At 56.8% G+C, this 24,844-nt stretch overlaps 2 protein-coding genes across 7 annotated transcripts in view; one reads left to right on the top strand and one right to left on the bottom strand.

Moving 5' to 3' along the window:
• DTX1 (deltex E3 ubiquitin ligase 1) overlaps positions 1-8,568 on the top strand; it is a 31,501-nt gene extending 22,933 nt beyond the window's left edge. For 3 of the 4 annotated variants that reach the window (XM_060193049.1, XM_060193047.1, XM_060193048.1), the window contains exons 4-9: positions 4,054-4,115; positions 4,557-4,718; positions 4,933-4,994; positions 5,776-6,174; positions 6,251-6,340; positions 7,519-8,568. In XM_060193049.1, coding sequence (XP_060049032.1) covers positions 4,054-4,115; positions 4,557-4,718; positions 4,933-4,994; positions 5,776-6,174; positions 6,251-6,340; positions 7,519-7,737 — 994 coding nt within the window. In that variant the 3' untranslated portion in view covers positions 7,738-8,568. The remainder of the gene's footprint in view (positions 1-4,053; positions 4,116-4,556; positions 4,719-4,932; positions 4,995-5,775; positions 6,175-6,250; positions 6,341-7,518) is intronic. The other variant, XM_007528847.3, reaches the window with a different exon arrangement.
• A 780-nt stretch (positions 8,569-9,348) lies between these two features.
• The window catches only part of RASAL1 (RAS protein activator like 1), a 31,172-nt gene continuing 15,676 nt past the window's right edge, over positions 9,349-24,844 (bottom strand). For 2 of the 3 annotated variants that reach the window (XM_007529432.3, XM_060193046.1), the window contains 17 exons: positions 24,211-24,340; positions 22,381-22,462; positions 22,173-22,304; positions 19,775-19,863; positions 18,920-19,040; positions 18,657-18,810; positions 18,207-18,271; positions 18,000-18,112; positions 17,034-17,226; positions 14,702-14,839; positions 13,778-13,922; positions 12,660-12,832; positions 11,843-11,983; positions 11,607-11,739; positions 10,817-10,937; positions 10,187-10,263; positions 9,349-10,049 (listed from right to left, as the gene is read on the bottom strand). In XM_007529432.3, the coding sequence (XP_007529494.1) occupies positions 9,910-10,049; positions 10,187-10,263; positions 10,817-10,937; positions 11,607-11,739; positions 11,843-11,983; positions 12,660-12,832; positions 13,778-13,922; positions 14,702-14,839; positions 17,034-17,226; positions 18,000-18,112; positions 18,207-18,271; positions 18,657-18,810; positions 18,920-19,040; positions 19,775-19,863; positions 22,173-22,304; positions 22,381-22,462; positions 24,211-24,340 (2,147 nt within the window). In that variant the 3' untranslated portion in view covers positions 9,349-9,909. The remainder of the gene's footprint in view (positions 10,050-10,186; positions 10,264-10,816; positions 10,938-11,606; positions 11,740-11,842; positions 11,984-12,659; positions 12,833-13,777; positions 13,923-14,701; positions 14,840-17,033; positions 17,227-17,999; positions 18,113-18,206; positions 18,272-18,656; positions 18,811-18,919; positions 19,041-19,774; positions 19,864-22,172; positions 22,305-22,380; positions 22,463-24,210; positions 24,341-24,844) is intronic. The other variant, XM_060193045.1, reaches the window with a different exon arrangement.

Raw genomic sequence — 24,844 nt, 5'->3', positions numbered from 1 at the left:
CCCATGGATACAGAGAGTGAGAGACACACAGAGAGAAGAGAGACACTACAGCACTGTTCCCCCATTCATTTCCCTCAGCATGGTGCTCTCCTGTGGGGGCTAGGGCCTCGAACCCAGGTCTCCATGCATGGCAAAGTGTGCACTCTACTGGGCGAGCTATCTCCCAGCCTTGTGAGCAGTGGTGTCACATTGCTGTTTTCAAGAATCCACATTTTCCCTCACCAGTTCTGTCCCAAGTATTCCACTGCGATTTTCAAAATATTTACAAAGTGCCAAAGGGCTTGACATGGAAAATTGGGCCCAGCCGTGTCCCCACCTGCCCCCTGGCCCCCCTTTTCCTGGCCTGCTCCTGCGTGCAGAGGCTGTAAGTCAGCTGCTGCCTCACCACAAGGTTAACCAGACACCCCCACACCCTACCCCCAGACCTGAAGCACTTCCTCCCCCCTCCCTGAGAGGACAAACCACACACTCCTCTCTGACGGGACTCCCAGGCTGTGGGAACCGGCTCTCCCTCCCCTCCCCAGACAGGTCACTAAACAGACTGGGAAAAGAGGGGAGGGTGCTGTTGTGCCCCTAAGACCTCTGAATACCAATAGCCAGCCACCTTCAAAATGACTCGGGGGCTCACCCTTTAATCTCCAGAAGTAGATGGGGCCAGATCTAAGGGGTCTCAGTTAACAAAGGGGAAACTGAGGCCCTAGGTGCTTAGCAGCCTCTCTGAGGGAGAGGGCGCTGGGCCAAGTGGGGGGGGTTCCTGAGCAGGCCTGCAGAAAGCAGCCCTTGAGGCCTGGGGGGCCAACTCCATCAGGGAGGCACCTTCTGGGAGCAGAAGAAAGCAGGGACTTGGCTCCAGGCTGGGCACCCTAGGACTGTGGGGGCTTCAGGGAAGGGGTGGAGGGCGCTGGAGTGGGGTGGGTCACAGAGGCAGACTCAGCCCCCCCCCCCCCCCGGTGCTGCGCCACCTCCTTCTCCCCATGATGTGACACTCTCACTTCTGCCCTCTCTCTCTCTCTCTCGCCCACTTGGACCCAAATGACACCCAAGGGGCGTCTGGGCAGCTGCCAGGTGTCCCAAGGGGCCTGGGAAGCACCGGGCGGAGCATGTGACCCAAGCATGGGGCCACTGTGGGTGTGGACAGGAGGAGGAAGTCCCTGGAAGGAGTGTGGGTGTGGCTTCCTGCTTCCCTGGGGTCTGGAGCTTGTGATGGGCCCCATGAGAGACCCGTGATGACCAGGACAGAGAGGACTGCCTACAGCAGGTCATGCCCCTGGGGGCAGCCCTGGCACCACCCACCCAGGGCAGGACAGAGGCAGTGAGGGCACAGAGGGCTTGGAAGAGTGGCTTAACCCCAGAGGGTCCTCCAGATCTGCCTGAAGGGGTCACCCTGGCCTCTGATGCAAACTCCAGAGCCCAGTGCCAGCTGCACCACGGCCCCACCAGGCGGCCTCAGTGCATTCCCTCCCCCTCTGTACCTCAGCCCGGTCATCTACACGATTAATGTGACAAACTGCACCAAAGAATGTGCTTGAGGCTGAGCTCCTGGTGCCACTTATTAGTGTCAACTGATTTGGCCTCTCCATGCCTCAGTTTCCCTGCGTGCTGTGGAATATCAGACAAGGGAATGAAACAGAGTGAGCAGGTGGGGTGGCTGACAGGTAGGAGGTGAGATCCTGAGGACACAGATGTTACTTGTACCAACCAGGCACTGCCACCCCAAAGTGCAAACAAGGCTAAAAGACAGAGGCTTCTTGGAGCCAAGTGTTGGAGAGCTTTCCCTGTCCGTGGAGCAGAAAGCAGTGCTGCATGAGGGAGCCAGGCATGAGCCCATCTCATGAAATGCTTCCAGGAGCTGGGCCTGCAGGTGCAAAGGCCCTGGGGTAGGAATATGTGGGCCTGCTGGAGGAACAGCAGGGGCAGAGTGGTGAGGGGTGAATGCAGGGGAAACCAAGTCTAGGGGACAGATGCTGGCTCAACCTTGCAGGGTAAGGGGGGCAAGCTTTAATCTAAGTGAGGTAGGAGCCCCCAGCTGAGGGGGTTAGGGAACAATTCTGATGGGGTGTGGGGCAAGGGGCAGGCATAGGAAGCCCATTGCTGCCCCAGGCTGGCCAGACCTGACTTCTGTTCAGATCCTTTTGCAAAGGAACCTGCAGATTCCTCAGCCCAGGAAGGACGAGCAGGGGGTGTGGCCTGGCCCCCCTTCCGGGAGGCCTGTGGGCAGCGGTTGCTTGTCCAGGTCAAGAGGATGTTCTCACTGGTTTGAAGGAAGCAGCACACCCCACATCAAACGGGGGCTGGTGGCTCCCACGCTGGGGTGCTGTGGGAACCCTGCTGCCCGGGGTTCTCGCAGAGGGTGCAGACTGGGAGCGGCTGGGGACTGTCCCCCAGCTCACGGATGTGTAAATAGAAAGCAGCCCCACTGCCCAACCCACTTGCAGCCTCTGCCAGGAGTAAGGCAGCTTTCTGTGAGCCAGGGCTCTGAGGCTTCTAAGAGGTGTGCAGTGATGGGTAGGCTGAGCCTTTGGGTGTGGTAGTGGTGGTGAGGACCCCAGCAAGGGAAGACGCTCAGACTAGGCTTCAGTGTGACATAAGCCTGGGGCAGCAGCTATGCATAGGCTGCCTAGGGGACTGTGCTGAGGGTTCTGCTTGACTTAAGCCTGCTGTGATCGATTAGTGATGTCTGCCATAGGTAGAGGACCAGAAGTGGTGGTCTGCACACTGGGTATTGTTTTCACCTCCACCTTTCAGATAGTCCTGGGGAATGGGGTGGGGGGAGCATTGTTCTCAGACAGAAAGGAAGGAAAGAGGGGGCTAGCTTTGTTGAGGGCCTCAGCAGTATGACCCCCCTTAGAAGAATCTCAAGGACAAGGAGTGGGGGAAGTTCTAGGTTCATCCCTCATGCCTTCCCATCCAGTGTGGCGAGACAATGCCACCCCCAGGAACTTCCTGCAGGTTTATGACAGACCCCCTAAAGAGAGAGACAGGTGGCTCCTCAGCCCCAGCTCTTGGATCCTGGCAGGCTGCTCAAGGCCCCTCCACTCACAGCCCTGCACCGTGAGTGCTGTATGTTTGGACTCTACAAATAGGGAAACTTAGGCTCAGCATTTCGCCTCCCCTCCACACCTCAACAGATCCTCAGGCTCCTGCAGCAGATGCCTTCTTCTGCACCGCCCTCAGGAGCTGTGTTCAGTGACATCGAGTCACACAAAATGCCAATGTGGGTCCCCAAGTTCACACTCTGCTTTTCCTGAGTTGTATGTGTTTGGTGGGGCAGCTGAGACGGGGCACACTGCCCTGCAGTGTGTGTGTGTGTGTGTGTGTGTGTGTCCATGCATGCCAAGGGTACAATTTGCTTGAAGACAAACCCCAGACAGCTCCCCGAGAGGTGAAGTCACATTTTGCAGAAACTCAACGGACTTAGGGCTGAGTGACCCATCCAAGCTCCCAACTGCCCTGCTGCCATGTCCCTTCTCCAAGGTGGAGGAGAGTCCTGCTGACTCAGAGCACTGAGGTTCAGCAAATCAAACTCCCAGCCAGGATGGCAGTGGTGATGACAGTCTGTAACAAGTTCCCTGATGTGTGAGGCTGCACCAGCTCCCCACAGGATACCCAGGGAGGGCTGTGTCTCCCCCATGCTGCAGGTGAGAAGAGAGGCTTATGGGAGAGACTCGTAGCCATACGACCCAGATGCTTAGCAGTGAAGCTGAAATGTGGGAGCCACTTTGCCTGGGTCCAAAAGTCAGAGTTCTGTAGGAGGAGGGACAAAAGGGGGGAGCAGGGAACATTTTCTGAGGCCTTTGTCTTTGGAAAACCTGTATTTACATCACTGATATTTCCTTGTGCAGAACTTCTCAGTGCCTTGAATATGCTCATGTTTGTGCCCGGATGGCTGAATCACTAATGTTTGGGTGTCTGGCCTCTCATACACCTCCCCGGTAATAGAGGGCTGGCAGAGGAATAAATGGGGTCCGAGTATGCCCAGGACTCCCAGACCTTCTGATGTGGCGGGTGGGTGGGGTCTGGAGTTCACCTCAGCCTCTTCTCTTCTCTGCTCAGGGTCCCTGCGCTCCCAGTGAAGAACTTAAATGGTACTGGGCCTGTCCATCCGGCCCTGGCAGGTGAGGCTCAGGACCAGACACAGGAGAGGCTAGCTCATTGGCTGTCCTGTGGCCCCGCTCCTTAAAGAAGCTAATAAGTTTAAAAAAAAAAAAAAAAGCTAATAAGTTGATGCATCATCCAAGTGGAGGTGGGCGGGGCTATTTGGTTAACAGGGGCGGGGCTGGGGGGGGAACAGGGCTCAGACCAAGCACTCCTGTCACTGGACCACGGTGTTGAGGTCCTAGGAGCCATGTGGGCGGGGCCCAGAGCAAACAGGCCTATCATTGGATCATGATTTGGGTGGGTGGAGCCACGGAGCTATTAGGTTATGCACATGGAGGCAGGGTTGAGTGGGCGTGGTTCTGATGTTGCCCCGCCCACCCGGTTGTGCCCAGAATCCAGGCTGGACACTGGGCAGCCTGTGACCACTCCAGTCCCTTGACTGTTCCACGTGTCCCCAGGGATGACTGGAATCCTGCTGTGTGCAGCCGGCCTGCCTGTGTGCTTGACCCGGGCCCCCAAGCCCATCCTGCACCCGCCGCCCGTGAGCAAGAGCGACGTCAGGCCTGTGCCGGGGGTGCCCGGGGTGTGCCGCAAGACCAAGAAGAAGCACCTCAAAAAGAGTACGCCGACCCCAGCCTCTCAGACCCCACCATCAGGGTGACCCCAATCTCCCTGCACGCCAGGCCTCAGCGCAGCCCACCCCCATAGTGCATGCAACCTGGGACACCTTTACAGCTTCTGAGCCAGCACTCTGACCCCTGATCCCCCCCCAAGCCAAGCCTGGGGACAGACTCTGGGTCCCCTCACACCATCCTACTGTGTCTGTCTTCTCAGGTAAAAACCCCGAGGATGTGGTTCGAAGGTACATGCAGAAAGTGAAGAATCCCCCGGATGAGGTGAGTGGGTCAGAGAGGCAGGGCCTGGGGAACAGAGAGGGGATTCCTCCCCCCACCTCTCTCTACACTAGTTCCTCCTGGGCTGTGTGTCCCTGGTCTGGTCTTCCCCATATGCCACTCTCTGTACCTCTTCCTCTGGGGAGCAGAAGTGCCTTCATTCCATAGTCAAACATCAGCTTGATGATCTGCAGTGCTGGGTCTTAGTTTCCTTATTATTATTATTTATAGAAACAGAAATTAAGAGAGAGAGAGAGAGCTGCAGCGTTGCTTCACCTCCTGTGAAGTTCCTCCTGCAGGTGAGGACATGGGCCTTAAACCCCAGTCCTTGTGCACTCTGCTGAGTGCACCACTGTGTGTCCTCCACTTCTGATGTGGACCCTGCTATTTTGTAAAGATCTTTTTAATTTTATTTATTTAACCTGATAATACCTAAATTGAGAGAGAAAGAGGATAAAGAGGGAGAGACACCTGCAGCGCTGCTTCACTACTGCTTGTGAAGAAGCCTCCCCCCTGCAAGTGGAGACATGGGACTCGAATCCAGGTCCTTACATGTGGTAATGTGTGCACTTAACCAGGTGTGCCACCACCCAGGCCCCAGTGTGCTTCCAACCCCTCTCTGGAGTTGGGGCAGTTGAAACCATGTCCTCCTCTGCTGTGTGTCTGAATTCCATGTCCAGGGGATACCCACTCCCTGTGCCAAGTGGGTAGAGGGAGCCCACTGCCCTTGGTGGCCCAGGGTCCTGCCCCCCTATGGGCAGCACTGAGTCCCCCTTCCCCCCAGGACTGCACCATCTGCATGGAGCGTCTGGTCATGGCGTCCGGCTACGAGGGCGTGCTGCAGCACAAGGGTGTGCGGCCAGAGCTGGTGGGCCGCCTGGGCCGCTGCGGACACATGTACCACCTGCTGTGCCTCGTGGCCATGTACTCCAACGGCAACAAGGTGGGCTGGGGGCATGGGCAAGGGGGTGGGGCTGGCCGACCGGGGCCCATGGACCTCACTGCCACCTTCCTGGGCCAGGATGGCAGCCTGCAGTGCCCCACCTGCAAGGCCATCTACGGGGAGAAGACGGGCACTCAGCCACCCGGGAAGATGGAGTTCCACCTCATCCCTCACTCCCTGCCCGGCTTCTCTGACACCCAGACCATCCGCATCGTCTACGACATCCCCACTGGCATCCAGGTGGGCCCCCGCCCTGGGCCCCCTGAGCCCTCCAGAGCCCCCCACTGTGACTCAGGCCCTGCTGTCCTCCCCACAGGGCCCTGAGCACCCCAACCCAGGCAAGAAATTCACCGCCAGAGGCTTCCCACGCTACTGTTATCTGCCCAACAATGAGAAGGGCCGGAAGGTGGGTGCCAGTCCTGAGGGTGCAGGGGTGTGGGAGCAGGCAGCCCCCACACACACACACACTCTATCAGCCTGGGCCTGTGTCCCCACTCTCTCGCCTTTCTATCTGTACCATAGCCCTAACCCTGCCAGGCCCTGCTGAGATCCTGACTCTATTGTATGGATAAAGCCTCAGAGGACAAGCAACTTGCCCAAATCCACACAGTCACTGATCTGGCCTGATGGGTTTTTTTTGTTTGTTTGTTTGTTTTTTAGAAGTCATACTCAGAAGATGTTTTATTACATCATGTGTATATATATTTGCTTATTGGATAAAGAGATAGGCAAGGAGAAATTGATAAGGGAGAGAGAGGGAAAAAAAAGAGAGAGAAAGAGAGATAGTTGCAGCACTGCCTCACCACTGGTGAAGCTTCCACCTGCAAGTGGGGGCCTGGAGCTTGAACCTGGGTCCTTGCACATTGTAACATGTGTGCTTTATCAGGTGCACCACCACCCGGCCCCTAGGTTTGTTTTCTTTTTAAATAAAGATCTATTTTATTACTTACTAATGAGAGAATCACAGAACTGCTCCGGCACATATCATAAATGCCAGGGATCCAACTCAGGACCTCACACTTGAGAGTCCCACACCTGACCCACTGCACCACCTCCCAGAGCTGTCTGAGCTGGGGTTTATACTGGCACAGTGTGACAGACCAGCTGCTCTGACTTTGTTTCCCAAGAGAAGCCAGAAATGGCAGCAGTCGTGTGAATCCTCCAGGACTGTGGACGTCACGAAGTGACATTTTTTTAATGTTTTATTTTTACTTATTTATTTTGGATAGAGACAGAAACAGATGGGAGAAGACAGAGAAAGAGATACTTGCAGCACTACTTCACTGCTAATGAAGCCCCCCCCCCCCCGCCCGTGCAAGTAGGGACCAGGGTCTTGAACCTGGGTCCTTGCACATTGTAGCATGTGCACTCAACTGGGTGCACCACTACCTGGCCCCCAAAGTGACTATTTATGCCAGTCTCACATATGGTCCAAACCCATCAGTTTGAGGCCTCTCCTTCACCCCCAGAATAGGCAGATGGCATGCAAAGGTCTTTTACTGGGGTGAGGCCGGGGCAGGGGGTCAGTCCAGGAGGAGGCTCTGAGGCCAGGCCCCTGCACCTCACCCCGGCACCACCCCACAGGTGCTGAGGCTGCTCATCAGGGCCTGGGAGAGGAGACTCATCTTCACCATCGGCACGTCCAACACCACCGGCGAGTCTGACACCGTGGTATGGAACGAGATCCACCACAAGACCGAGTTCGGCTCCAACCTCACGGGTCACGGCTACCCGGACGCCAGCTACTTGGACAACGTGCTGGCTGAGCTCACAGCACAGGGCGTGTCTGAGGCTATGGCCTAGGCCTGAGGGCCAGCAGCCCACCTCCCTTCCTGCTTCGCCCGTGCCCGGCACCACCTCCCTCCCGGCCTCCCTCCTCAAGGGCCTGAAGCCTGACAGATTTGGCTAGTGGCCCTGGGCTGCTGGGGGGGACCCAGATGGCCTGCAGAGAGAGCCCCGGAACCCCCTTCATCCAGCATACGTGTCCTAATGAACACATGCACGCACACCCACGTGCCTCAACTCCCCCCCGAAGACGAGGGGGGCAGACAGAAAATGCCCTGTGACCTCTTGTGTGACTTCCCACCCGTGTCTTCAGTGTCCCTCAGAGGCTGGGCCATGGGGGTGGGGGTACTTCTGGGGCTCCCTGTGGGTGGGGGAGGGCACTTGGGGAGCTCAGTCATCCCTCCATCTCTGCCACCCACTGCAAACCCCTCTTTCCCCCCAGATTACTGTGCAGTTTTGCAAACCGATGGAGCTCATGTCTTACTCTGCACTTGACTCTTCATCCTTTTGGGCCCTCCTCCTCTCCGTCCCAGGCCTCCTATCTCCCCAGATCTTTAAAGGTCCCCGTTCCTCTCCACCGAAGCCCTCCCCGTGTCAAGACCTCCCCATGTCAAGGAAGCTCCTGGTCCAGGAGCCTGCTAGGAGGCCCGGCTAGGGACCGACTGGACAGCCACGAGTCAGTCCCCTCCCTGTCCCGAGAGCACCAGAGCGGCCAATCAGGGGCCCGTTGCCCCGGCAACTCACCAGCTCCGCCTCTGCCGATTGGCCGCCCGGCTGGAAGCAGCTAGGATTTAAACCTACCAGTCCCACTGTGGGTGGAGAAATAAACGCTCTTTCTCCTCCTCCTCACCCAGGCTTTTCCTGTGGGAGTATATGCGTGGGAGTGGGGGAAGGAGTGTAGCTCTGACCCTGGGGACCTTCGGGCCACCCTAATGGGGACCTTGCAACAGAATGGTGACCTCAGGACGGGTGCCCCGCGGACTTGGGCAGGTGGGGGCGGAGGGTCCCCCTAACTGAAAAGTGCCTTTTCCTTGCCACAATGACCAGGTCTGAGAAGCTCAAGCTGGGAGCTTCCAGACCCTGGGCACCTCTGAAGAAACTGGGGTACTCCATGACCGGCCCCCGGGGGCCTCAGAGCCCGGGCACCTTTCCTCCGGGAGGGTCAGGACCAAATTCCGTTTTAGGGCGAGGACCGGGCCCAGAATCACCCTCAGCGCAGGATGCTACGGCCCTGGGCGACCTCTGCTGGCGATTTCTGAAACAGCGCCGCACCTGCTCACCCTTCCTCCTCCCAACTCAACCAGTCACTCAAAGCCTACTCGTGCCCCTTGTAGCTCTGCCAGTGGGTGTTTCCAACCCTTCTATCCTCTGCGACTGTGTCTCAAAAAAGCTCACCTCAAGCCTCCAAGCCCTGTTATCCTGCTCTCTTAATTCCCTGACAAGATTGTTAAAATTCTGACTCCTGCCTGCACACTCCCTCAAGAAGCTGGTTCAGCAAGTCTGGGTGGCTCCCGGGAATCTGCATTCCCAGAAGATATCCCAGGGAGTGGGTTTTTAGGCCACAGTCTACAAGATCCCTCCCGAACTCCCAAGCCAGTTCCAAGGAACTGGGTTTGAAAAACACACATCTAGACTCGCTCCCTCACTTTATGCAGGGTGGGTAAACTGAGGCTGGGGTGTGGGGTGGGGGTGATCCTGGCTCCAAGAGACTCCTTTCTTGCTGAAGTCACCTGATTCTGGAAGCCAACATCTGGGGTCCTTGTCGAAAAGTGAGATTCAGGGGAATCGGTGAGGTTACAGGCATTGGTGGACGTGAACACAGGACAGGCTGAACCCATTAGTGTTTGAGGCAATGAGGTCACATGAGAGTCAGGAATTCAGGCACAGCTGTACTCTGCAGCTCAGGGCCTAGCTGTCCTTGCCAGTGTGGGAGAGGCCCGTCTGGTAAAGCAGGCACCTCAGGCTGAGCCAAACAGGCCAGGTTCCTTAAGCTGAGAGAGCGAAGCTTATTCAGTGCAAGGTTGGCCACTGCTTCCTCTGTGTCCTGGTTCTAGGGTACTTGGAGCTCAGCTCTCTCTGGAAGCCTCTGAGCCCACAGCATCAGAAAGATACTGGACTAACAGCAGGAGACTCCTGGGGCAGCTGAGCAGAGAGGACTCCTTTCTCTTCCTCCACACTGGCTCTGCCAGCTCAGGGTCTGAGGGGCCCTGGGGCTTCCTCCCCCTCTTCCTGCTGCTGGAACTCTTCATGGGCACGATCCAGGGCCTCAAGTACCTCCAGCAGGCGGGCAGCTGCTTCTCTCTGCCCAGAAGAGGCAGTAGGACTGGCCCCTGGGGGGAGACCAGGGAGCATCGGGGCAGGATCTCAGCCTGGGTGTCTCTTGAGCCCATACATGCCCCCCAGCCCCAGGGGACAGTGAGTGTTTGGGCCAGTGCTGGAGAGGATGGAGACCCACTATACCCCTTACCTTCTGGGGTGCCAGAGTCACCCCCTGGGTCTGCCTCCTGAGCTGCATCAGGGCTGAGGTCCTCCAAGAACTTCATCCTGGTATGTGAGGGGGAAGAGAGGCAAGCTGGGGATGTCACAGGTCCCCAAGCATCATCATCACTGCTAGTGGACACAGTCACTTAATTGTCACCAGGAAGTATCCATGGCCTCTACTCATTCAGTCCTCTACACGAAGGATCACTAAGACCCAGAGATGCAAGCACAGCACTGGACACTGGATCAAAAGCACGGGATGCTATTGCTAGATATGCCTCCTCTGGGTGAGGAAACAGGCACAGGGGCGAGAAGTCACTCGCCCATCACACAGCCTGTGTGTGGCCAGGCCAGATGTGAAACCAGTGGGCCAGCCTCAGAGCTCACCATCAGAAGGGGCGGGGACTGACCTGTCACCAGGTGCCAGAGATCCTGAGGCCAAGGGTGGGGACACCTCTGAGGCCTGTCCCTGGAGTTCCACTATGAAGAGGCTGAGGTCGAGTTCCTCCATGAGGGGCGAGTGGGCTCACTCCACAGTGCTCAGCCCTGGCCCCTCCCCAGACTCCAGGGCTAGAAAGGGAGAATCCCTGAGGGAGGTCAGGCTGGGGACACTCACCTGATCTGGTCCCGGCCCAGGAGCAACTGCCGGTACACTGTCTGGACCTCTGCATCTGGGTCCAGGGGGTCACTCCAGTCCCCCAGGGTGACAGCAGAGTGTGTGCGGCTGCAGCCCGGAGCTGGGAGTGGGGGGACGACACTGCATCACCAGCGACTCCTCCCACCTCCCTTCCGGAAGCTTCCACCACCCCTCCCTTCCGGCCTGTAAAACCCCTCTTGGTTGGGGGAGGAGAGTACACAGCATAATGGTTATGCAAAGACACCTCTGATGTCTGAGGCTCCAGGGTCCCAGATTCAATCCCCCACACCTCCATAAATAAATAAATAAATAAATAATATCCCTCTTCCAGCCTGTCACTCTCTGCAAGATCATCTGCCTCTGCCGCCCTCTCTCCCCCTGAACTCTCCATCCATCCCACAGACCCCTTTTCAGTCCTCCCTCTCTCTCCATGTCACCTCTGGGCCCCTGCTGATATCTTCCTACAACCCTTCCCTACCCCATCTCTGTCTCCAGCTTCACTCCTGCTCTCCCCAGGGCACATCTGAGCAGCTCCTCCTCCCGTAAGGCCTCCTTGCTCTCACCCCTGAGGCTCAATGAAGGCCCAGAGTGGAGTCTTTCAAAAGGACCTTCAAAAGGACTCCTCAGTGCCTGGCAGTGTCCTACATGCCTAGTGGATCTCAGCTCCCTCCAGCTACCCACGGTATCTCCCCCACCACAGCACAGAGAGGTGGAGCGACCTCCCCAGGCTTGCTCAGCACAACGCAGAAGGGTGGGGGCGGGGCCTGACCTGAGCGCTCCGGGTGCAGGCAGCAGGTCCAGCGTGCGCGGAAGGCCCCGGGGTGGCAAGCAGCCAGCTTGTCCGGGTTGGGTGCACTGGCCTTTCGCAGGGCCGACAGCCAGTGGTTGAGCTCATTGACATTCTGGGGGCGTGGGGAGAGGGCGGGTGCAAGAGGAGGTCAGGGTACTCCAGGAGCCGGGGGATGGGCCCGGCCCGCCCCGCCCCGCCCTGCCCTCAGGTGTCACCTTGCACTGCAGGTAGGTGGTGTGCAACGCACCCCCTGCACCCGCCCGCGTCACCACCTGCATTACGTGTGGCAGCTGGAAGGCGCCTTCGTCCACTCGCTCCACGGCACGGATGTGCGCCACAGGGAGGCTGTGGCGTATCTGCAGGGGACAGTGGCTTCGGGTGGCCCCTTGGTCCCAGAGACCGGCACCACTGGGGACCCGCGGTCCCCACTGGGGGGAGGGGTATGGGCCCATCCTGTGAGCCTCCTCCCTGTCATCACCACTGTCCCCAGGCTGCCAGGCTGACCCTGAGATGACCCCAGGCTGCCCCCAGGCTAACTCCAGGCTTACCCCAGTTTGTCCCCAGCCTGGCTCCACTACTCCCAGCTTGCAAGGGTGGGTCACCCACCATAAGTGGAGCCCCAGGATTTGAACCCTGGAACCTTCCCGTAACACCGCTGTGGGCACCCTCCCCAGTGTCGCCAGCTCTGTGCACAGAAATGAGGAGGGCCTTTTCTTTGTTCCTTCGTCCTTTTGCTTAACAAGATAGGAAGAAATTGAGAAGGGATGGAGAGATAGACACCTAAGGACTTGCTTCACTGTTTATGAAGCTTCTCCCCTGCAGGTGAGGACCAGGACCTTGAACCTGGGTCCTTGTTCGTGGTAATGTGTGTGCTCAACTGGGTGCACCACCGCCTGGCCCTGGGGAGGGCCTTTTCTATCCATCTCTAGAGTACTTTAGCCTGCCAGTGGCTCTGGAGCCCCCAGGCACACCCCTGCCCCAGCCGGGCCTCACTCTCCCCCTGCAGCAGGAGGCCAGTCCCCTAGACCCCACCTGGCACTCAGGGCCCTTGGAGTAAGACAAAGTCTCCCCGCTGAGCCAGAAGTAGCGCTTCTTGAAGGCAAAGCGGGTGGCCAGGCCGGCGGGCTCCTCCTTGCGCTTCAGCAGGTAGCCTTCCCGCACCGTCACTGAGGGGGGCACCAGGGCCCGCGCCAGGCACCCCGACTCTGGGGAAGGGCGGATGGGGACGGTGAAGTCCTATATTCCGGGCTCACGCTGTGCCCCCTTGGGCCCCTGGGGTATGGACACTCAAGCATCCTTCTCTGCTCCCCAAGAAGCAGGAGAAAGAGCTGGAGGCTGAACCTCACTCCCTGCCCCACAGAGGCCTGGGGAGCTCCGGGGGTCCCTGCTGTGCAGGCAGAGTGACAGCCAGCCAGCAGGGGGCGCTCCGCCCACCAGGATCCTTCCAGTGCTGCCGTGGGTTCAAGGGCACACCAACCAAAGCCCTCACAGACCCCTCCACAGCTTCACAACCCCCTCCATATCACAGGCGGCTGTTGTGTGACTCAGAGCCAACTATCTCATGCTCTAGAGGGAGGTGGGGACAGGAGCTTTCTCAGCTGGTGAAGCACCGGACTTGCACGCCCGAGGCCCCCAGTTCAATCCTCAGTGCTGCATGTGCCAGAGTGCTGCTCTGGCTTTTCTCATGCATGAAACTCTCATGATATATACGTATCACTATTATTTTCTAAGTGTCCCATATCTCCATCTGGCCCCCAAGTTAAGGCTAAAGTCTCCCCACACTACCTAGCCCCTACCCCGCCCAAACCCCTCTGTCACTCTTTTTCACTCAGTCCTTCCCTGTGCTCTCCCCCTGCCCTGCCCCAGGATCTCCAGACCCGCTCTCTGTCCCCCTGTCCTACAGAGCCACCCTTGGGGGCCATCTGCTCAGTGACCACTGACTCATCTGGTGTCACCTCTGGCTTGTCCACTGGAGCCACAGGCTAAAATACAGTGTCGCACACACAGCTTGTTGTGATAGTCCCTCCCTGAGCTGCAGGGTGGAGGGTCAGGAGAGGTGAACCTAATCACTCACTGCCCACCAGTTCTGGGGTCTTGGTGCTGGGTGCTGGGGGAAGAAGGGCCGGTGCCTGGGACACCCTGAAACTCACCCTCTGCCTCAGACACGTCTACCAGCTGGTCCAGGAAGTCCCTCACGCGTGAGATGCTCTGCAGCAGGAAGGGGTGCAGGGGAGCCATCCACAGCTCCTTGCCCTGGCCCAGCTGCTGGCCCAGGTTCCCGATGCTCTGCACAGCCTGGAGGGGGTGAGGGGGCAGATCACCACAGGGTCACGAGGGGCTTGTGCATCCAACCAGAGCCCCTCAGTGCTGGCTCCCAAATCAGCACTCCGAGCAGCACCTACTCGGGACAGTCCTCCTGGGCCCATATCCCCTAACCTCCAGCCTTCACTTTTTTTTTTGTCAACTCTGGGTGCTTCATGGCTGCAGGCTAACTTTTCCAGATAGAAACAGAGGGATAGAGCCACAGAGGCAGAGACAGAGTGAAACAGACCACAGCAACGTGGTGGGGGCCGGGTGCGAACCTGGCAAGGCAGTACACTATCCCAGTCAGCTATTACGCCAGCGCCCTTTCCCTTTTTCTGCCAGGTTTATTTCTAGAGCTATGCACCCTCCACAACTCCTCCATTTGCGGGAGGGGGGCATTGTTCCACCACAGCACTTCCCTACAGCTTGGGAAGCTTCTCCCTTGCAGCTACTTACGTGCAGTGATCAGGGCTCAAACCCAGGTCCTCACTCATGGCTAAGTGTGCCCCTATTGGATGAGCCACCTCCCCACCCTGCTATCCTACCCTGCATATTCGGAAGCCCACCAGTGCTTTGCAGAGGAAGATCTAATTCACTCTAAGCTGGCAATGACTATTAGGCTTCTCCCAGGAGGGGAGGCTTTGCCCATCAACAGAGGAAGACAGAGCCCAGGTCACGTGACAGGGAGTAAGGTGGGACCCCTGTGGCTCTGCCCCCAAACGCTGAGCTCAGAATCTCCCCACCCAGGGGTGGAGAGGGGTGGCCCCCACCTTGGCAAGCAGAAGCAGTGAGCGGCTGGTCTGGGGGTCCGCGTGGTGTTCACGCAGGTGGAACAGCTTGGGGGTGAGGATGGCAGGTGCAAAGAAACGCAGGAAGAGGAAACCGCTGATGGCCAGGTACTTCACATCCTGTGACAAGAGTGGCAGGTGAGAAGGGGAAACCGAGGAGGCAAGGGTTGGTGTTACAGGTGGACAAGGAATGGGGGATACCCGAGAGGCAGCTCCCCCCCCCCCGGGCCTCAGTTTCCCCATCTGTTAAACAGAGTAACAATACCCTCCTGCCTAACTGGATTGCGCCAAACATCCTCAGAGTCCCTTTTGTGCCAAACACTGAGCTAAGGGACCCAGCTGGATGTGGGAGAAAGAATCCAGGCTTGTTTTCTTTTTACAGAGGAGCAGACAGAAGCCCAGAGACTACAAGTGACCCACCCAAGGCCATACAGCTGCTGAAAGGAGGCAGGACCCACACCCACAGCCTTGGCTTAATTGCCTTTAACTTTTATTTGATTTTTTTGCTTTTAACTAGAGCACTGTTTTAGCTCTGGCTTAAAGTGGTGTGGGGGGTTGAAGCTGGCACCTCAGAGCCTTTTACAAAACCATGATGCTATCTCCCCAGCTTCCCCCTCCCCCCATCAATATCCATGATTTATAACAAGAATAACAACAACCACAAACAGTTTAATTAACTTCATTGTCACCCAATGGGGAGTCAGCCTTAATTTGCAGCAAAGGCAACCTGCCCAAGACCACACAGCTTAAGTAAATGACACAGTCAAGATTTGAACCAGGCAGACTTTGGACTCTCTGCTCTCCACCACACTCCCCTGCATTCCACTCGAGCTGAATAGGCCAGGTCACATCTGACCCTCACACCCTCTGGGTGGGTACTGTTATCTCCATTCTCTAGGTGGGGAAACTGAGGCACAGCTGAGAACCAAGTCCTGCTGGCCCCAGAGTCTGTCCCCCAGGACTCTTTCTTATGCAAATTATAAAGCCCCACTGGCTGAGTCTGGGGCCTGACCACCTCAGATGGGGGGAGCAGGGGAGACAGAGGAGTGGGTGTACCCTCACCCTGGTTGTATCCGGCTCCCCCAAAACTGCCTGCACCCACCCTTCACACCCACCCAGCTATATTTAGCATGAATGTGCTAATGTGTTTATTTGGGGGCTGTATTCACACAGGAGACAATGCCCTCCCTGGCTCTGTGCCAGCCTCCTAGGGCACCTCAGGCTCAATGGTGAGCCCTGCCAGGCTGGGTTCCCTGAGGCACCCAGAGGGAGGGTCTCTACCACATCTTACCCCTTTTCATCCAGAACCCAAAATCCACCCCAGCCACTGCCCACCCCACCCCCCACTGCCTGCCAAGTTCAAGGGGTGCTTTCAGCTTCCCCAGAGGCTCTGAACTGCCTCCTCACCGGAAAAGGAGGAACAGGTGTCAGAGCAGACAAAAGGGCCCCCTTAGGCTCCCCTGACCCCATCTGCCCCCTGCTTCTGCTTCTAACATGGGGCTGAGACCTGGGGGATCCGTGGGTGTCACTGGCATGGGCTCCCCCATGAGGCCCGAGCTGTCTAGGGAGCTGCTATACACACACACATACACACACCTCCTCCCTCCCACCTTGTGTCCCACTTGACACCTCCACAGGCCTGTGAGAGCCAGGCAAAGTAGGGCGCAAAACAAACGAACAAGGTCCCAGTTGACAGGCCTGAGCTCATGCTCAGTGGAAGGTGAGGGGAAGAAGGGTGAGCCCCCCAGGCTGAGGGGATAGAGTCTAAGTCCACAGCTCTTGGCCACAGCACTCTAACCTCTCCAGGCCTAAGTTTCCCCATCTGTAAAGGGAAAGTGGGGCGAGAATCACTAGCTCTTTATTGTAGAGAGAGAAGGAGGGCAGACACCACTCCATGGTGCCCCCACATGTATCAGGGCTTAACCCCAGGTTCCACACAGGGTAAGGAACACACACTCTTCTGGGGGAGCTCTCTCTGGGGCCCCTCAAATTAATTTTTAATGAGAGACCTCACGTAGAATCTGAATGGGGGTTGAAGGGGGGAAAAACTGAAGATCTGATAATACAAGGTTCCTGGTCCCGTGTGGAAATAACACCATCACCACCATCATCACCACCATCACCACCATCACCACCATCATCACCATCACCACCATCCCTACCAGCATTCCCACCACCATCATCATCATGGTGATTGCCTTGGGTCCCAGAACCCCCAGGAACATTGTCCTTCCTGCTGGGCCTTCAGCATAGCTGGCGCACGTCTGTCCCTGGCCCTCATGCCCTTCATGCCCATCCCCGTCTCGGTCCCCACCTGGTGCTCTGCCTGTGGGAAGCGCTCCTCTACACGCCTGCGAAGCTGCTGGAAGGCGAGGCGCATGGCGGGCGGGCAATGGTCTGCGGAGCCCACGATGGCGTCCACAATGGGCCCCAGGTAGCCCGTCAGCAGCCCCAGGCTGGCCTCCCGCACGTGCTCCTCTGACATCGAGCCCTTGAAGGAGATCCTCCTTGGGGGTGGTTTGCAGGGGAGGGCTCAGGGCACAGCTCCAACTTGCCATCAGCCCCCATCTATCTCATGGTGGGCTAGGGCTCAAACCCAGCAAGGCAGGCCCTTTACCAGGTGACCTGCCCCCCACCTGGGAACAGCATTTCTCTGTCTGCCTGCCTACTGCACCCTCCTCTCTTATTCCCATAGCACTGGGGTCTGTCTTGTCTGCCTGGGGCTGCAACCCCCATGGAGGCCAAGCTGGGGGGGGGGTCTCACCACCCCCCGTGTCCCACATCAGAGAACTAAGCACTGTGCTCTGACCACCTTGAGGCAAAGGAATAGACTGGGGTCCCTACTGGTTTGTCTAACAAACAAGGAAACTGAGGTTCTGCAAGGCCCGTGATGCCCACCCCCACAGCCCTGAATCCTTCCATCTTCGCCAGCTTTCCTGAGGCTCAGGACCTGGGGGTCCAGTGCCCACCCCCAACCTCCTAGCTGTGCAGCCTCAGGCATATGGCCATCCCTCTCTGAGGAATGGCTTCACTACCTTAGAAAGGGGTTCCAGTGCCCACCTCTGGGTGGCATTTGCTGGGCACAGTCCCAGTAAAGAAAGAAAGACCCTCAGCTGTCTCACCGTGGTCCCTGAGGGATTGGCACTGGTGGCCTGCCGGAAACCGACCCACCCTGGCTAGAGGGTGGAAGGTGCTAGAAAGAGATCTTGGCCACTTCCTTGTGCTGGAGCTCCCTCACGGGACCTAGGTGTGGGGGTGCAGGCGCCCCCCAGCTACTCACCGCGTGCGGCCCAGGTCTATCTTGCTTGGGTCCAGCTCCATGTACTTCCTCTCCTCGAAGATGCGGCTGATGACAGGCTTGAGGACCTCGTGCAGGTAGGGCATGCCCACGAGCTGGGGGGGGGGGGCAGTGTGATAAGGGAGTGGACTGGGGAGTGCATCATGAGGGAGAGGGACCTGGAGTCCCATGAAGCCTTCACCCACTCACCTTCATGAACTGCTCCACCGACTTGGAAGCCAGGGAATTGGAACGGAAGAGGGTGTTGGGGTCAGCTGGGGAGACAGAGGAAAGTGTTTGGTGGGATTTGGGGTGGAAGCTGGATGCATGTCACTCCACCTCCCCCCCAAGGCAGGGGTGAGTCATGACTCTTCAGTCCTCAGGAATCAGGGAGACCTGTGTCATCGGCTCTGTTAACAATGCAGAGGACCAGAGTGGTTAAGTGCACTACCCATGATCACACAGCAGCTCCCAAGTGGCAAAGCTGGGGTCTCACTCAGAACTGCACCCCCAGATGCCTGGGGTATGGAAAACAGGGGTCCCCCAATACACACATGGCACAGGAGTCCCTGCTATAGCCCCCATCCCTCTACAAAGGCCCTTCTGCAGCCCCCTCTCTGGGGAGTGATCTAGAGGGCCAGGGGCACCCAGACAGCTCACTGGTCCGTGCCACTTCACGCCGGGTAAGGTAGTCCAGGAAGGGCCCGGCCAGGCCTTGGCCGAGAAAAAGCTTCACCAGCTTGGTGGCGAGGTCCTGACGGCAGTCGCCCAAGGTCAGCTCCTCCAACAGGGCCAGCGGGCTTGTGGTGTCCTCCTGGGGGTAAGAGGCAGGAGACGGGTCCCAGCACCCTGAGCCCTGTGACCTGCCCCCTGCCCAGGAGGAGTCCGTGCTCGGCCCCACCCCCTCACACCCAGACACCCACCTCTGCCGGCCTCTGCTGCACCGACTCCATGAGCAGCTGGGTGAGAGGCTGGTAGTGCCGGGATGGAAGCACTCGGTCTTCGGTGAGGCGCACCTTCAGCCGCAGTGCCCCCAGGCTCCCCCTGGGTGGGCAGACCACAGGGGAGAGGCACAGGTGGGCAGGCAGGTACACACAGCCTGGACGCACATGGGCAAATGTTGGGGTTGTTTGCAAGACAAGACAGGTGGGAACAGCTGCCGACAGGTGTGTCCAGCATTAACAGCTGCCGACAGGTGTGTCCAGCTTAAACAAGTGCTGACAGGTGTGTCCAGCATAAGCAGGTACTAAGAGGTCTGAACAGGTGGGAATAGGTGCTGACAGGTGTGAACAGCTGGGAACATGTGCTGACAGGTGTGAACACTGTGGACAAGTGGGAACAGCTGCAGACAGGTGTTTCCAGCATAAACAGATGTGAACAGTATGAACAGGTGGGGACAGGTGCTGACAGGTGCATCCAGCATAAACAGATGTAAACAGAACAGGTGTGTCCAATACAAATAGGGGGGTTAACAAGTGCTGACAGGTGTGAATAATAGCTAACAGGTACATCCAGTATAAACAGGTATAAACAGGTGTGTACAGCATGAACAGGTACCAATAGGTGTGGCCAGGTCTGAGCAGGTGTGGAAGGACCCCAGGTTCTGAGCACACACAAAAACACGGGATCTGAGCATGTGCAGGAATCTATTGAACATCTGACAGCATGTGTGTGGAGATGGAGGGGTGGGCAGGGTGATCACTGTGGCCTAGCCTGGGCACCCAGGAAGATAGAGCCCCTCCACAGTGCCCGCCCAGCCTCCTCCTCACACCGTTTACCCAGAATCCTCCTCAGCTTTAGGGAAGGGCAGGAGGCGGAACCAGCCGTCAGGAGGGTTCTGCTGCAGGAGCTGGGGAGGAAACTCCACCTGGGGGAGACACCCACTGACCTTCAGCTGAGCCCTCCCCACCACGTCCCACTCACACAACACAGTCAGTGACCTCTTCCCCCCCATCCTACATAAGCCTGCCGGCCTCCGAGATCCTCTAGAAGACACAGAATTCACAGCTGAGGGCACTGAGGCTCAGAGAGGTACAGGGGCCTGGCCAGGGTCACACAGCAGTGAGGAAAAGCATGGCTCCACTGTGTGTGTTTTCAGAAGTGCAAGTCACATATGTGGAAAAGTGTGACCCAGTCTGAAAGCAGCCAGGTCCCGGTCTGATCTCTTCTTTAGATCAAAAATTAATAGATGGAAGGGCTAGGTGTTGGCACACCTAGTTAAGTGCACATATTAACATGCAAAAGGACCCAGGTTCATCCCCCCGGTCCCCACCTACAGGGGGGACGCTTCGTGAGAGGTGTCTCTCTGTCTCTCCCTCTCTATTCCCCCTCCTTCTCAATTCTATAAATAAAAATAAAGTTAAATTTTTTTAATCTTTAAAAAATTTAATAGATATAACCAATACCCCATGGTACTTGCGTATCTGTGAAAAATGTGTAACACGGGGGTGGGGATTTCTAGTGTCTTTAGATTCTAGTGTATTCATAGTTGTTCAATCACCACCACTAATTCCAGGGCACCTTCCATCACCCCTGAGTCCCTGTCTCCCACTCTCAACAACCTCTCACCCACACTCGTGTCTCTACAGATCTGCCTGCTCTAGACATGTCACACGTGCAAAATGATGCAGGTGGTGTTTCTGGATTAGGTTTTTTTCTTTGTTTGTTTGTTTGGTTGGTTTTTGTTTTTTGCCTCCAGGGTTATCACTGGAGCTTGGTGCCTGCACTACAAATCCACTGCTCCTGGAGGCTATTTTTTCCCTTTTTGTTGCCTTTGTTGTTATTATTATTGTTATTGCTACCACTGTTGTTGGATAGGACAAAGAGAAATTGAGAGAGGAGGGGAAGACAGAGAGGGGGAGAGAAAGGTAGACACCTGCAGACCTGCTTCACCACCTGTGAAGTGACCCCCTCCAGGGAGCCAGGGGCTCTAGCCAGGATCCTTACACCAGTCCTTGTGCTTTGTGCCGTGTGCTTAACCCGCTGTGCTACCACCCGGCCCTTCTGGATCGGATTTTTTCACTTAGCAAAAGGTGCTCAAGACCCAACCATGTAGTGGCACATTATGGGCACCACATTCCTTTTCATTACTAAATAATAGTACATGGCATGGCTATATCTGCTTTTGTTTGTTCATCTGTCTTTGGCAGCTCTGAATAGCTCTGCCCTGAACACTCAAGCCACAGCGGCTGAGGGCCTCTGTTTCCTGTTCTCTTGGAGGACAGTTTCCATGGCAGGTACTGGCTCCCTCTCTAGCCATCTGAGGACCTGGTGAACTGTTTGCCAGAGTGGTCACCCTACGTGACCTTCCCACCAGCCACGCGAAAAACAAATTTCCCCCTCATCTGCTTGAATCTCACCTCCTCTTAAGAATGAACTGTCAGCCCTAGGAAGTGGGAAGAGACACACCCAGTGGAGTGCACATGTCACTATGTGCAAAGACCTGGGTTCAAGCCTCTAGTCCCCATCTGCGGATAGAAAGCTTCATGAGCAGTGAAACAGTACTTCAGGTGTCTCTTTCTCCCTCTCTAGCCCCTCTCCCCCCTCTTGATTTCTCTGTCCCTATCTAATAAAATAAGTCGGGAGTTGGGTGGTAGTGCAGCAGGTTAAGCATATGACATTAAGTGCAAGGACTGGTGTGGTGTAAAGATCCTGGTTCAAGCCCCCAGCTCCCCGCCTGCAGGGGAGTCGCTTCACAGGTGGTGAAGCAGGTCTGCAGGTGTCTATCTTTCTCTCCCCCTCTCTGTCTTCCCCTCCTCTCTCAATTTCTCTTTGTCCTATCCAACAACAGTGGTAGCGATAACAATAATAATAACAACAAAGACGATAAAAAAGCCCCCAGCTCCCCACCTGCAGGGGAGTCACCTCACAGGTGGTGAAGCAGGTCTGTAGGTGTTTATCTTTCTCTCCCCCTCTTTGTCTTCCCCTCCTCTCTCTATTTCTCTCTGTCCTATCGAACAGCGACGACAACAATAAAACAGCAAGGGCAATAAAGGGAATAAATAATTTTTTTAAAAAAAAGAATAAAATATTTTTTAAAATAAAATAAAAATCACCAGCCTGAACATACAGCACTGCAAAGGAGACCACAGGGTGATGGGGGGCCCAGCCCATCTCCACTTTGCTCCCCCCACAGAGTAGTATGAAGCCATGGTAGATCTGAAGGGCCGCACTCACCATTCCCAAAAAGTCATTCTTGCCCACCATGTCCCAGTCCCAGACCTCCACCCGCAGCGGGGCTGGAGGGCCAGGCTCCTCCCTCAGCTCCAGCACCTCGTCCCAGCGTGGGAAGCGGGTCTTCTTGATGGTCTGTGAGAAGAAGGAGTGAGGGGGATGCCTGCTGGAGACTCTGCTCCCCAGGGCTCCCTCCCCACCCCACACTCACCGATGTCTCCAGGCTCTGGCTACCCCAGAAGACACGTGCGAAGGGGTCCGATGTTCCTGAGCTGTCTCGGGGGGCCAGGTCCCTGGGGGCAAAGAGGAACACGTGTGAGGAACTCGACTGGACCCTGGAGGAGGGATGCAGGGGAACCTGGTGAGGGGCTCCCCCCCTCCCTGTGCCCCTCCAGGCTGGGTGTCTGCAGCTGACTGCCCACTCTCCAGACAGGGAAATTGAGGCACAGAACGGTCAGTCCTGCATCACACAGCCCCACAGAGGAAGGTGGAGTGGGGGAATAGGAAGGGAGCCCCAGATCACACACAGAACACCAGACTCCCAGCTCTGGGGACACTTGGAAAAGTGGCCTTCCTAGAGTCTCAGTTTCCTCATCTGGACAATGGGGGTGGATTGAACCCACCCCACAAAAGGCAATGGTAAAAGGACCCCTGAGCATGGAAGGTGGATCACTCATTCACTCACTTAACAAACACTTGTGGCCACACCCTGCCCAAGACCCCCAATGAGGCACCAGGCAAGAGGACCCCTGCCTTTGGTTGCCATGGCAGCTCAAAAGACTCATCTCCTGACACTCTGTAGTGAGGTCCCCAAATCCAGAGACACACCCCCCTTAGAGGCTGCCTCCCCTTCCTACCCTGCCTCACCCCAGAGCAGCCTCTGTTTTCCTAGGAGCTGGCAGTTGCTAAGCAACACCACTCAGTGCCTCTCCTGCTCAAAGAAGGCCCTGTGGCTGGGGAGGTGGCTATGCCCCTTGCAGAGCCTCTTCATCTGCCCCCTGCCCCCCACACATACACTCCTTCACTCAGACTCCAGGAAGCCCCATGGGGTCCAGCCTGGAGTCAGAAATTGGAAGAGAGGCACAGAGAGGTCAAGAAAGGCCCTTAGGTCACACAGCAAGAGAGAAAAGCTCCTCCCCCAGCCTTGAAAAAAGAGGAGGGGGTCTAAGAGCAGAGGGGAGGGGTTGCAGGAGCTGGAAGGGGGCTCAGAGTGTGAAGCAGCAGGTGGGAGGGAGACACCCCCTGAACTGAGCCCCCCGAAGGCTCAGCTAGAGGTTTTATTAAGCCCACGTTTCCTTGGTTTGAAGTTTGAGGTAAAGCCCACACCTCCCTCTCTGGAAAGGTCATATTTGCCTCCTCCTGGAGAGAGACCACCTGAGAAAGAAGCCCACAGGAAAGATAGATAAGAAATCTGCCCTAGGGCTGGGGAGACAGCATCATGGTTCTTCAAAAACTCTCATGCTGGAGGCTCTGAGGTCTCAAATTCAATCCCCAGCACAACTAGATACCAGTGCTGTGCAGTGCTCTGGTGTGTGTGTGTGTGTGTGTGTCTTTCTCACTGTATCTCTCTCTCTCATTAAAATAAAATAAATAGGCAGGGATAGAAAGCATAATGGTTATGCAAACAGACTCTCGACTCTCAAGTCTGAGGCTCCAAAAGTCCCATGTTCAATCCTCCACACCATCATAAAGCAGAACAGAGTAGTGCTCTGGTAAAGAAAAGAAAAGCTGTCTCTGCAGGTTCCTGATATCACTGAGCGCCTGGATCCAGCCACACCTGAAGCCACCTCTCTCTGATCTGGGCCTGGGCCAATTTGCTTAAACCAGCGTGGCCTGGTTTAAGTACCACTCTCTCACGTGGTATCTGATGGCCACATCAGCCTGAGTGACCCGCCTCTGGTTGTCACAAGGGATCCCAGGAGAGAAAGAACCCAGAAGTGGCACCTCCACCCCCCCAGTAGTGGGTGTGTTCCAGAGGCGTTAAAGGCAGCTGGGGGGGGGGGTGCAGGTGATCCTCAGGGTCCATCCCCCGCGGCCCTACCTGGCCTGGAGCACGTGGCAGCGCAAGCAGCGGCCCCGCGCTCCCTCCAACACCTGAACGGCCAGGCGCACCTCCCCCTGCACCTCAGCATCTGGGTCCACGCGGCTCAGGTTGATCCAGCTGTCGATGCCTGCAGGGGTGCAGGGGGTGCGGGGGCGGGGGTCATTCACACGCCCACAAGCAGGAGGTGCAGCAGGTCACCACCTTCCCCACCCCTGCACAGGCACGCAAGAACAAAAGCCAGAGGATGACAGAGCACGGATTTGAACCCGGGTCCGCAGAACTGGGACAGTGCCCCGAACCACGCTCCTCACCCACGCATGTAAATAGCCCTTCACTTGGGTATCAGAGGCTCGTCCTTTAAAATGCAGGGGCTGATGGTGGAGCCGGGGCACACCCAGTTGAGCGCACATGTTACCATGTCTAAGGACCTGGGTTCGAGCCCCCGCACCTTCAATGGGGACGCTTCACATGGGGTCTCTCTGTCTCTCTCCCTCTCTGTCTCTCGCTCCCCTCTCAATTTCTCTCCGTCCTACCAAATAAAGAAGGAAAAATGGCCGGTCAATTCTTTATTGCTGGCACCAAGCCCCAGGGATATGCTGGCGGCAATTAAAAAAAATAATAAAAGAATGAG

This window comes from Erinaceus europaeus, chromosome 6 (assembly GCF_950295315.1).
Source record: "Erinaceus europaeus chromosome 6, mEriEur2.1, whole genome shotgun sequence".
In the NCBI taxonomy this organism is placed as follows: domain Eukaryota; kingdom Metazoa; phylum Chordata; class Mammalia; order Eulipotyphla; family Erinaceidae; genus Erinaceus; species Erinaceus europaeus.
This window is presented reverse-complemented; position numbering and strand designations above follow the sequence as displayed.